The 12915-nt window shown below is 57.6% G+C and overlaps 1 protein-coding gene across 1 annotated transcript in view; it reads left to right on the top strand.

Annotated features, from left to right (window-relative positions):
* Positions 1-12915, top strand: part of KAZN (kazrin, periplakin interacting protein) — a 433985-nt gene that overhangs the window by 373432 nt on the left and 47638 nt on the right. The window contains exons 4-5 of the mRNA XM_021684049.1: positions 4507-4677; positions 11156-11345. Coding sequence (XP_021539724.1) covers positions 4507-4677; positions 11156-11345 — 361 coding nt within the window. The remainder of the gene's footprint in view (positions 1-4506; positions 4678-11155; positions 11346-12915) is intronic.

Consider the following 12915-nt stretch of genomic DNA (forward strand, 5'->3'; position numbering starts at 1 on the left):
CCCCCAGATACCAGCTCCCCCTAATCCCCTTCCTGCTCCCTCAGCCCTCTTCCCTTCCTCTTCTCCCCTCCCCTGCTCCCTCTCCTCCCCCCAGACGCCAGCTCCCTCCCCCCTTGACCCCCTCTGCAGACACCAGCACCCCTACCTGCCACTGCCTGCAGGATATCTTCTCTGCCGTCACGAGGTCTGGCTTCACTAATCCCCAAACACACACTCACTGCCCATGTCACCTGCTCACCTGAGGAGGACTCGGGCTTGGCTATGGAGATGAAATGGGCATAGCCCCTAGCTGGGGGTCCCCATGCCTCCTGGGCAAATAAGCCTGGGCTGGACAGCCCAGTTGGTGACAGTGTAGACACTGGATTCTGGCTGGCCTGGGTTCAGATCCCAGCCCCCAAGGTATGTGTCCTAGGGCATCTCGCCTCACCTTGGAGAGCCTCAGACCTTGGAGAGGTATGAAGAACACTGGATGAGGTGATCCGTGTGGCATCTGGTGTATACTGAGGGCTTGGTAAATATTAGCTATGCGTCTTGTTAATAATACCATAATAACAGTGTGCAGAGAGACCTGGGAGCCCTGGTGAGAGAGCAGGAAATTCTGCCTGCAGGGAAAGAGTCTTGGAAGGCTTTACCGAGGAGGTGACATATGAGTTGGGCTCTGCGGGGTGAGTAGAACTTTAGTCAAACAAATGAGTTATTTCCACTGTTGATGTTTACGGAGCAACCCGAGGCTGACCACAGAGAAGAGGTCCTGGCCGCCCCCACCCGTGAGCCATGGGTGGTTGCTGGGCATTTCAGTGGCACTGTGGCCTTCCTGGGGCTTAATAGCAAACACTTCTGTCTTGCAGTAGGTCATCAAATTTGTTTTTATAATTGGGCTCCTACTTGAAAATAAAATTTCCACGGAGATCCAGCTCCCCCACTGGACCATGCCCTTTTTTTTTAGGTCCAGGTAACTGGGGGGCCTCCCTGCTAAGTCCAACCAGCAGTGGGGGGTAAGGTTGAAGCTGCTGCAGCCGTGGGCAGCCATAGACAGCCACAGCTCAGCATCAGATGTCACTCTTATGGAATGGCTTCATAAGACCCTTCAGATTTGTTTCCAGAAAAATGGAATTTGGAAAACATGAATGTTTTTGTTAAATTACTGTCTTAAGCCTTGTTGTCATGTGGAGCAAGTTGTTCTTATACTTGCAGCATATCAGTGGAGTAGTAACATTGTGATAGTCTTTAACCCTTCTTGGGTCCAACCCCATTTTACAGATGGGAAGACTGAGGCCATGAAGGGTCCAGGGACAGACCCAAAGCCACATATTTAGAGCTGGTTTGGAGAAGCTAAAACCGCAAGTCCTGATTTCATTCGGTCTCTTCCAAGATCTTGCAACTGGTTAAAAAAAAATGACTTGCCTTTTATGCACAAAATAAGTGTCCCTGTGTGAACAGGATGAAGGGAACCCTCAGGTGCCCCCCACCCTCCTTGGCCCTGCCACTTCACCTGCCCCTGCTCAGCCAGTTCCTCCTGGGGACCCCCACAGGCCTTCCCTGGAGCAGGGAGCAGATCGCAGTTCTCTGAGCTCCTAGGGTCAGCATGGGCGCAGGCTGCTGAGAAATGAGGGGTTCGGGGCCTGCCCAGAAAGTTCACAGAATTGCAACATCCCAGAAAGTTGTGCCTAATGCATGTTCCCTGTCACATGGGTGCCGTTCCGAGGTGGATTTGGGACTCTCCATAAATCAGCTGAGGAAGTTCTTGCAGCAAGCCGGGCAGCCAGGCGGGGGGCCAATTGCTGTCACAATAGGCCACCTTCATCCTGCCCTCCTCACCTCCCCAGCCAGGCCTGTGTCCCCCTGCCACCCCCTCCTCACTGCACCCCTCCTACTTCTGTCCAGTGAGCCCCAGGTGCCAGTAGGGGGACCCCACTCCCAGCTTCGCATCTGAGGCCTGGCACAGCGGGCCAAATCCTCCCCTCATAAATCCCAGCCACCCTGACGCACATCTGGGTCCAGCCTCCCTGGCCAGTCTCCTTTCTGTTGCTTTCCTGCCTCAGTTACCAGCAAGGATTGAGACCTCTACCACACTGTCTGAGGGGCTGGGGAACTTATTTCTCTGGCCTCAATGCGCTCATCTGTGAAATGGGGATCACTACAGTCCCCCACCTCACGGGTGGTTGCGAGGTTTAAATATAATTGCCTAAAACGCTGAGGCACCGTACTCAGCGTGTGTTCAGAACATCCCGTGTCAGTTGCTGCCGAGCCCACTCTCCTGCCGCCAGGGAATATGATCATGGGAGGGGGCATCAGAGTCTTCACCAAGTCGAAAAGCACCTGTCTACGGGCTTTCCCTCTGGTCTGCTCATGACCAGTGCAGTCAGTGACTGCAAACAGACACAGAGACAAAGATGACCCTTTGGGTCCTAGGGGACCTTCCTCCTAATTCAAAAATGTTTTGTAAGCAGCCTCTTGCACACCAGCCGGTTCTAAGGGACGGTCCTTACCCAGTTACTTAGTTCCACACACTTCATCTCCCGGGCCCTTCTGTGATCCAGGCTTGCGGCTGGGTGCTGGGGGCCGATGCCCAGGACATGGCTCAGCCCCCAGGGTAGGAGCTCCCCCTCCGCGTGTGTGCTAGGGGCCCTGCCTGTCCCCTGTTGCCCTGACCCCACCTGAACCCAGCTCCACAGAGAAGGGAGAACTAACCAGCAGTGGCATGCCTCCCTGCACTGAGAGTCTTGCTTCCAGAACCTCAGTACAGCTCCACCTGTGATGGGTGATAGTACCATCCGTCGTCGCTGTGTATCTTGCATGGCCGGTTTCTGCAGAGCATCCGTCACCCTGGGAGGTGGTACTGTTGCCGTCTCACAAATGAGGTGGTTGGTCGAGGTTTGGGGAAGTTGAACAACTCAGCCAGCGCCCTGCAGCAAAGACTCAAACCCAGGCGTCCTGAGCCCAAAGAGCAGGGGCCAGCGGCACGTCCTGGAAGGGACCATCCCCCGCATCCCCTCTAGGCTGCACTGAAGCTGGGGCGCGGGCTGCTCGCACCAGCCCAGGAGCCGTGGTGCGATGGCCTTCCTGGCCGGCCCCCTGCAGCCGAGTGCGCCTGATCATGTCGCAGCTGTGTCGCCCGCTGCTGTGTGCAGGCTGTCCCCGCTGGGACCCGGGTCTGTGCCCGTGCCCCGAAGCTGCACATCCCTGCTCTCACACGGCGTGTGCCGGGGGCCTCTGCTCTGAGAGCTCCGTGGATGCAGGCATTTCTGTGTGGCTCGTGCCTGCCCACGGCATCCGTGAATACGGGTTCGGTGGCCAACGTCGGGTGGCAGAACGGAGAGCCCAGGGCTGCTCTCAGGCGGGTGGTCCCGGAAGGCTGCTCAGAGAGGACCGCCGAGCAGGCACTGCTGTGTGCCCACGCCGTGCTGAGCTCGCCACGTGGATTGTCTCATTCCATCCTCAAAATAACACCCTGAAGTCCCTGCGTATTATCTCTGGGTTACAGACAAGGGCGCGGGGGCCCGATAGTTATTGCCGCTTGTCCTTGCAGAGCCAGGATTTGACCCACACTCCCTCTCCCCAGACCATAAGCCGTAGCCTCAGCCCTGTGACAACCCCAGAGAAAAGGCCAGCCCCTGGCCTCCCTGGCTCTGGCCATCTGGCTGTCAGGCCTTTGGCGACAGGGCTGGTAAACACGGCAGGAGGGCCACTTCCCTCCACGGCCCCAGGCTGCACACAGACCTGGAGCACCTCTCCTGATCCGATCAATGGGAAGACCTTGCTGGGGGTTGGGCAGGGCCCTGCACTGGGACCCTTCTTCTTGGGAAGGGCGCCTGCTGATCGGACACGTGGCTCTTGCCCACGGAGGTCAGGCCCCCTGATTCAGCTGTCTGTCCCTTGGCTTCGCTCACTTGGCGCAGCCGGAGCCCCGGGCCCTTCCCTCTGCACCCCGGAGGAAACGGCTCGGGGTGGGGGACCGGCCGGCGACCGTGCTGCCTTCAGTCACAGCTGCTCGCCTGCTTTGGCGTGGGCTGTGACCCCGTGGGGTGCTGCGGGACCCCCGGGGCAGCCAGAGCAGCTGCTCAGCCGCTGTCTCTTTCTCCGTCTCTCCTTTCCGTGACACACACGTTACCAAACCACCCGGACAAAGCCCCACACCCGCTACTGACCCAGACTTCCCTCAGACTCCACGTATTTCCCACACAGGAGGTCATTTCATCTTTATAACAATTCTTTGAAACAAGTAGTATCAACTACCCCCCCCCCCCATTTCAAAGATGGAGAAACGGAGACTTGATGGGGTAAGAACACTTACTCGTCGCATTCATTTGCTCATTGATTCACAGAAACAATATTTACTGAGCATCTCCTAATGGTTTGTCTCAGTCTGGTCCCCCAGCTAAGCTGTGGCAGAGCCGGGGGCCTCCCCTCACCTTCCTCTGGTCCAGGGCTCAAGGCCCCCCTCTGGCCCTTCCAAGAGGAGGCCCCGCGCCCCCGCTGTAACGGCCTGGTGCTCTGTCCCCGCAGGAGAGCGAGGATGCCGTCAAAGCCCTGGCTAAGGAGAAGGACCTGCTGGAGCGCGAGAAGTGGGAGCTGCGGCGCCAAGCCAAGGAGGCCACGGACCATGCCACGGCGCTGCGCTCCCAGCTGGACCTCAAGGACAACCGGATGAAGGAGCTGGAGGCCGAGCTGGCCATGGTGAGACCCCTCCCCACCTTCACACAGCCGGGGCGTCTGGGCTGCTAGAAGCCACGTGACACGCTGGGGACGGGGTGTGGGGACAGGTTCACTGGGAGTCCCCCGGTGGAGTCACACAGAACGGGCCGGGGAGGGGGTGCGGCTGGGCGCGGGGTCTGTGATGCTCTGTCAGCTTCCTTCCACATCGATCCCTGAGCCCAGGCCACAGCCCCTCATCCACCTGCAGGGGCCGGGCGAGTGTGCTGGGAGCCCATCCTCCCTTCCACGCACCCAGGCCACTGTCAACAAACAAAGCCCATTTTTGTTTAAAATACACATATTTGTTTAGGAAAACATTTGGGAGAAAATACACCAAAAAACTAACAGTGGTTATTTCTGGGTAGGAGGATTGCAAGAAACCTCTAGTGAAAATGTCTTACTTGGGTTGTCAAGGAAAAAATATTATTTTTTTTTTTCCCAATCCAAAACAAACCTTCAAAGTAACTTCCAAACGCTGAGTTTTCCATGGAAGTACCCAGCCCGCATGTGGGGACAGAGAGCCCAGGTGGTGTGTCCGGGCCTGGTGGAAGGGGTCCCGGGCCCTGGAGTCCTGCTCTGCCTGTTCCTGTGTGACCTTGGGCCACTCACTGAACTTCTCTGGGCTTCAGTGCCCTTTATCTGGTACTGGAAGGGGGCGGGGGTCTTTACCTCACCCTGCCCTCCCAGGAGATGGCCGGGAAACTCCAGGGAGCCCATGGCTTAAGGGGCCTTTGAAACCACCAGGGGCTCAGTGTGACCATGGCTGGGAGGAGTGTGTGCAGGGTGCTCCTGAGGGGTGGGGGGGTGAGGGGGTCCCACGAAGCTCTTAGAACACAACGGCCTCCTGCAGAGAGCACGGATGAGGGCTAACCGTGTGGTGACAGCCATGGGTTCTGGGTTTGAATCCAGCCCCACTGCTTCCTAGCTGTGTGACCTCGGGCGGGACCCTTCACCTCTCGGGACCTGTTTCGTCAAGTCTAAATAGGGCTAAATGCATCTACTCCATAGGGCCTTTCTGAGGATTTCAGTGAAGTAACGTGAGGGAAGCACTTCGCGTGGTGCTGTACGAACTGATGATATCGCGGCACAAACCTTCTCTGGGGTCACTTCCTTCAGGATCGTGGGCCACCCTGTGGCGGGTCAGGACCCCTGGACCTCTCCTGGGTCTCCTGTCCAATGCTGACCCCTAGTGGTCAGAACTGCCCAGGCCGGAAGAAGCTGCAGCTGCGAGGTCCCCTCGAAGGGTGGGTGCTTCTCCCACCAGTGAGGTCGGTGGCGCTGGCTGCCTGCAGCCCAGGGCAGAAACCTTCCCAGCTGCAGACCTGGGAAGATGGTGCAGGTCTTCCCAGTGCCCCGTACGTAGATGGCCACATGTGTCTTCCTGGCCTTGGAGCACTGGCCTCAAGCATTCTGGGGATTTCTGGGGTCTTTCAGAATTGGGAACCAGATCTCCTCTCTTTCTCCTCTCACCGTGCCCAGACTGCTCAGCCTGCTTCCGTTCTGGCCAACGGCACTCAGATCCTTGCCCTCTCCTCTGGCGGGCATCACACCCCCTCTGCTAAGTGTGAATAGTTACGGTGAGTATTTGCAGCCTAGGGTACAGGCCTCTTATCCATCAGCGTGGCCGATGTCTGCCTAGGGCTCGGCAGCAGAGGGAGGGCCTTTGCTAAGATGCATGACAGCCCCAGTGTTGTTGGGGTGTTCACCAGACTGGAGGTTCCCTCTGTTGCCCGCCATCCGCAGAATTTCACACCCTGGAGGCTTCCGGAACTGCCTGCTCCAGGCAGCGTTGACAGCTTGTCCCACTGCCCTGCTGCCAGGCCGAGACTAAAGGGAGGGCGCCGTCCCTGGGCGTGTGCCTTATACATGTGCCTTGGGTGTGAGCCGCCGAAAGCCGCTCTGGCTGGTTTAGCACATGGGATGTGCTGGAAGGGAAGTCAGGAGCTCACAGGTGCAGCGGGAAGGTGGAGGGCCAGACTTAGATATGACTCGAAGCCAAGGTAGTCACAGAGGTGGGGAAGCCAGGGTTCTACACGGAGTGGTCTGCTCGGCGGCCCCTGTTGGGGAGGATGAACTTGAACCTGCCTCAGAATGGCACCCCAGTTGTTTTTTTTTTTTGTAAGTCCAGCAAAGGTAGCAAAATGGCCCTTCTAGGGTCACTTGTTTACCACTTACCTAGGGGTCCTGGCTCTGGCCACTGGTGATGAGTCATTTCTTAAGTGACGCTGAGGTGCCACCAAGGAGATGGGAGCTGAGCTGGCAAATTCACACCCACCCGTGACAGTAAAACCCTGGGAAGCAGCTGGGTGCCTGATGAGCATAAGCGGGCCCTGTCCCAATTTAGGCATCGCCCCTCCTTCCAGCCTCTGTGCGGGAGCTGGGCTCTGGGTCTCCACACACCCTGTGTGGCTCTGAAGGGCCTGCTTCCCTTGAGTAAATGCCAAAGACGGGCTTCCCAAGAAAGCAAAGCCCTGGGTGTTTGGGGGTGGCAGCACCCACGCTCCCACTCAGCCACCTGCCCTTGTGGGGGGAGGTGTTCCCGATTAACGACTCCTGGCCGCCCCAGGCATTACCGCTCCCGGCATGGTTTCACCTCTGTAACCACATTGGCCTCGGGGGACCACCCTGTGGGGTGTAGGTATATATTTTTTAACATGTTCTTTTATTGAGATATAATTCACCTACCATAAAATTCATCCTTTTTAAGATGTACGATTCAGTGGATTTTAGTATGTTCACAGAGCCGTGCAACCTTCACCACGGTGTAGTTCCAGAACAATTTCACCACCCTAAAAAGAAATTCATACCCGTTAGCAGTCACTCCAGTGAGGCCTGTATTCCTGTTGTGCCCATTTTAGGGATGTGGAAACAGGCTCGGGGGGCAGGAGCTCACCCAGGGCTGCCCAGCAGGTGGAGTCGGGCAGGCCCTGTGCCCCATGATGTGGCGCCTTCGCTCGCGAGGTCTTTAAAAAGACATCCGGCTGCTGGTCTGAAGGAGGCACCGCCCCCAGCAGCCATGGCTTGTCCCTCAGGCCCTCCCCACTGGCGTCCACCACACAGAAGGGATGGGAGCCAGGACTGCCAGCCCCCGAGATCACAGGCTTCCCCGAAATGCTAGTCCTGCCGCCCCCCCACTAAAGCTTGGTTCATGGTGGCCTAGTTTTCTGTCAACCCTGTGTCTCCAGAACAGGAGACGTTTCTTCCATTGACTACACTGTAAATGTGGCTCCTCACCCTCAGCACTGTTGACATTTGGGGTCAGATAAGTTTGTTGTGGGCCCGGCCGGCGCACTGGAGGATGCCTAACACCTTCCCTGGCTTCTGCCCACTAGGCGCCAGGAACACCTCCCAGTTGGGAAAAACAAAAGTCTCGGGACATTTCCCAGGGTTCCCTGGGGAGGTGGGTAGGGGCAGATTTCGCCCCAGTTGAGAACCAGTCTTCTGTAAAGTTGGATGTTTCTCAAGAAGGGAGCGTGGGACGGCCCCGTCTCAGCATCGGGCTATGCCTAACAGAGTCCCAGTTGGGTCCTGCCATCTTCAGGCTGTGTGACTTCTGACAAGGCACTCAGCCTCTCTGAATCTCAGTTTCCACATGTATGAAGTCAGGACTATTAAGATATTCCTCCTGGGGCGGTGGTGAGGTGAGGAGATGCTCAGTGAACGGCAGCTGTTGACCGGTGTTCTGCACCTAGCCCCATCCTGTCCTCGGCCCCACCAGGATGAGGAGGTGTGGATTCTCGTGTCCCTTCCACTGGCCAGTCACTGTGCGACCTCAAGTCACTTTTAACCTGCCTGGGCCTCCGTTTCCTTGTCTGTAAAAATGGCAGCCGCCACAGGCCCAGGCGAGAGTCAGGTGTGGTGAGGGCGGGTGAGAGGCAGGGTCAAGCAGCAGGGGGACGACAGGGGCGGCCGAGCTCTGGGTTGGCGCTGCTTCTGCCCTCGCGCTGCGGAAACCCGCCTGCCACAAGCACCACCTCCTGGCCCTGGACCAGACCTGCTCACAGACCTGCTCATGTTTTCCTGGAGGTTCCTGTACCAGGATCCTCCCAGCCTTTGGCCAGCGGAGACGTCCCCTGGACAAGCAGGAATGCCTTGAAAAGCTAGTGAAGGATTCCGCTGAGCCGCACTCCCAGCATCCATCGGGGGCCCAGGCTCACTGTCCAACGCAGACTACTTCATGGCTGCCCATCAGCAGGCCTTCCAGGCAGTCAGGGAGGGAGGCCCAGGGCAGGGTCCAGCCTGCCTCCTGGATCTTCTCACCCTGTGTGTGTGTGGAGGGGCGGGGGGCATCAATGATCCCACCAACCCCCGCAGCTGCGACTTACTGAACGTGCAGTAGGGCATCCGGCGTCCTGGGCTTTCGTGGGACCTAGTCCACGTCTTGTAGATGTTTCGTGATAAGTCACTAACCTTTATTGAGTATTTTCCCATAGGCCAGGGCTCTCCATAGCAACCATGTGATCCCCCTCAGACAGATGAGGGCGTGGTGGCACCGAGGGCTGAGGGACCTCACTCAGGATCCCCCCCACTGGGAAGGGGCGCAGCCGGGCTCAAATCCCGGCAGTCCGATTTCTGAGCCCAAACTCCAAAGCACTTTGCTGGGCCACTTTGTCACACAACTCTGGGTGGTGCTACTTACACAGAAAGGATCCCTCTCCGTTACCCATCCTACTCGTGAGGACCTTGCTCAAGGTCACACAGCAAGTTAAATAGCAGAAGTGGAGTTTGAACCCAGTTCTGTCTGATTTCCGTCACATGAGGGGGTTTGAGCCAATGTCCCACTATCCATTAGCTCAGAACTCCAGGCGCAGAGCGCGTGGGAGAGGGGAGAGGCTCAGACAGAAGAGGGAGCCAGCGCTCAAGGGATGCTCCCAGCATTAAAGCACATTCAGCGGAAGAGGTCAGCCAAAGAACGCGGTGTAGACTGCTACAGGAGGATGACCCATTGCAGCACTGGGCGTGCATGCACACGCACATGCCTCTATTTTAAGTTGACACCTCTCCTGTAGGTCTCGTCTCTGTTGTAGCTCTGTCATGAGTGGACCGTTTGTAAGTGTCCCTGTGCTTTAGAACTCAGAGGTACCACCACCCCATCCTGCAGGACTCGTCGTAGGGGACCCCCCAGCTGTCAAGTAGCAATGATGTCAAGCAAGCTGCCTGGTGAGCTAGAAGGTGCCTCTCCCAGGCCCAGACAGAGCTGAGGCCCACCTGGGAGAAGAAAGCCAGGTGGGGACAGAAGAGCGATCCCTAAGGCTTCCCGCATAGGTGCCTGGGAACGTGTGCAAGAGGGCAGAGCTGAGGGCTCATTCGCATGATGGCAGACTGACCTGGGGCTCATTTCTCAACCCTGAGTCTGTCTTCCAGGCAGCCAAGATGGATTGGGCAGGAGGAAGCAAGGGAGTAGGGCAGCTTAGTGCATGGAATGGTAGCCGGATGGAGGGCCAGGAGGTCAGATGCACATGGTGCGGTACCCTGGTGGCCAGGAAATGGGAGTCTCCCATGTTGCTGGGTTGCTGCAAGCCTATAACAACCCTACCACACCCCCAGCCTAGCAGGATTGTTCCCTTGCTTTGGGGGTAAGTTAACAGAGCAGATTCCCTGAGCTGTCAGCCTGGACATAGAGCCTGCTTCCGTTAATTCTGAGGATTTTTATTGATCGCTGCATGTGCCCAGCTCCAAGCCAGGGCCTGCGGATTCCGTGGTGACCAGGCACATCCCAGTCTCTGCTTCATGGATTCAGAGTCTGCATTACTTGGGCTGGTGATTTCGTTGCCCCAGAGGAGTGTGGGTGCTGTAGAAACCACGGGGCTCATGGCCAGACTCCCAGGCTTGGGACCCCCTTGAATGTTGTGCTTGCTGTGCATTCTTGAAGAAGTCACTTCTCTAAGCTTCGGGTTTCTCCTCCGTCAAGCACAGATAATCTTCCACTCCCTACTTGAGACCCAGGGCTGTTGCCCTGAGCACATGATGGTTTTTCTAAACTGGAAGGGAGATGATTACCTGGCTTGGGGGATGGGACTGATACCTTCCAACTCAGCCTCCTTCTGCCATGGAGGGGGAGTCATTTCATAGACTTGGGGTGTCCAAGCTAGAGGGAACCCTAAAGATTGCTTGCTCTGGGGTTTTCATTTTACAGGAGGGGAAGCTGAGGCTCAGGAAGGCAGTGACTTTTCCTCCACTCTGATTCAAATCCCAGCTGGTCCTTGGAGAACCAGAAAGAATGGGTGATAAGTATGTCCTTGGACAACCCCCCTTTCTCTTGTAACCCTGGTCTCACTTTGTGTTAGCAGGAACTAAGGGGTAACCCCAAGTGAGTGTGCAATGTGATGCAGAGCCAGAGATCGCCTGGTACCAAGGTCGGACTCCCGGCTCTCTCACCATGGTGGGTCCTGGCCAAGCAACAGGCCAAGAGGTCGCCTCGATCACATTGTCTTTTTCTGTCTCCCGGCCCTCTCTCCAGGCCAAGCAGTCCTTAGCTACGCTGACCAAGGACGTCCCCAAGCGGCATTCACTCGCCATGCCAGGGGAGACGGTGCTCAACGGCAACCAGGAGTGGGTGGTGCAGGCCGACCTCCCGCTGACCGCGGCCATCCGGCAGAGCCAGCAGACTCTGTACCACTCACACCCCCCCCACCCTGCAGACCGGCAAGGTGAGTCCTGCCCCCAGCCTGGCCCTGCCCTGGCTGCGGGGGCTTCTTAGGAGCCGCCGACCTCCCCAGTGGGGGGAAGCAGCCCCTCTCTTCCCACTGTGGCTGTTTAGGGGGGTTGTGGGGCAGAGACCACAGGCTTGTGTAACTGAGAAGTCCCAGAGATGGACTTCAGGCACAGCTGTATCTGGAGGGCCGGACAGTATCGGGGTGTATCCACCTCTCTGTCTCGGCCCCGCCTGCCTCCCTTTGGCCTCCTCTTTAGGCCGTCTCTTTCCACAAAGCAGCAAAACGGTCTCCAGCAAGTTCAGGCTTTTAAGATCTTAAAGCGCAAAAGTCGGGAGAAAGAAAAACTAGCTCTTTCTCTGTTTAGAGTAAATGCCAAAGAAGGACTCTGATTGGCTAGGCTGGGTCACATGCCCACCCCTGGACCAATGACTGTGTCTAGGGAGTGCTGCATGGATTCTCCAGCCAGGGTCTCGGGATCCTTGGCGGGGGGAGGGGGACAGCAGAGCGCCTTGATTAACAGCGCCACGCGGTCACAGGATGTGTGGGAGGGCCACGGAACAGGGGTTCGCTCCCGGCACTGGCAGGGGGCGGGGTGCAGCTTCCGGGCAGCGTCCGCACCCACTGGCCGTGCCACACGTGAGTGGCTGCCTTTATGTGCCATGTGCGGGTGCTGCCCTCACCTAGCTGGGAACCCCAGTCCCTGACTGCAGAGCCCATTCATTGCCCATCCCTCTCCCGCGCCCCTCCCCCCCGCCCACTGCGGCGTTCAACCCTATGGCCGATTACTACAGTCCCACCTGCTCACATGCTGCCTGCATACAGTAGGTCCCGAGGCAGCCTTGCTGAGCATTAAGTGCTTCCTCCAGCCGGCACCTGCAGCCAGGAGGGCAATCTGGTGGGGGGCCTGGGGGGCTCTTCAGGACTGTGCCTTCTGAGCTCAGCCGTCCATTCCACCACTACGGATGGAGCACGTGCTCCATGCCGGGCACCATGAGCTCTAGAGGTCACCATGGATAAGACAGCCAGCGTGCCTACCCTCATGGAGCAGACATTGTAGGTGAGAAGACAGACAACCCGGTGTAACTGGGCTGACAAACAGAATGGTGATAGACGGTAGTTAGCACAGGGAGGGAAATCAACAGAAGACAGCCTTTGGTGGGGAAAAGTGTGGGGAGAGCTGATAACCGGGGGAGGCCTCTCTCAGGACAGGCTGAGAGATCTGGATAATGAGAATGTACCTGATGAGCAGCAGGACCCGCAAAGGCTGGGAGGAGATATCTCGGCGGCGCACGTGGGGCACTGTGAGAAAGCTGGTGTGACCATGAGCCGAGGCTGGTAGGGTGGGCAGAGCCATGTCCCTTTGGGCCTTGGGGGTTTTTACCCCCAGCATGACCAAATGCCTGGCTTTGCTGCAGTGTGAGGAATGGAGTCAGGGAGGCCTGCTGGGAGGCTGCATGGTCTTCCAGGCAAGAGACAGCAGTGGCTTCGGCTTGGGTAGTGGTAGTGGGGTTGGAGACAAGTGGACAGATTTGGGGGTAGTGTTGGGGTTGGAGAGAAGTGGATG

This window comes from Neomonachus schauinslandi, chromosome 4 (assembly GCF_002201575.2).
Source record: "Neomonachus schauinslandi chromosome 4, ASM220157v2, whole genome shotgun sequence".
NCBI classification, from domain to species: Eukaryota; Metazoa; Chordata; class Mammalia; order Carnivora; family Phocidae; genus Neomonachus; species Neomonachus schauinslandi.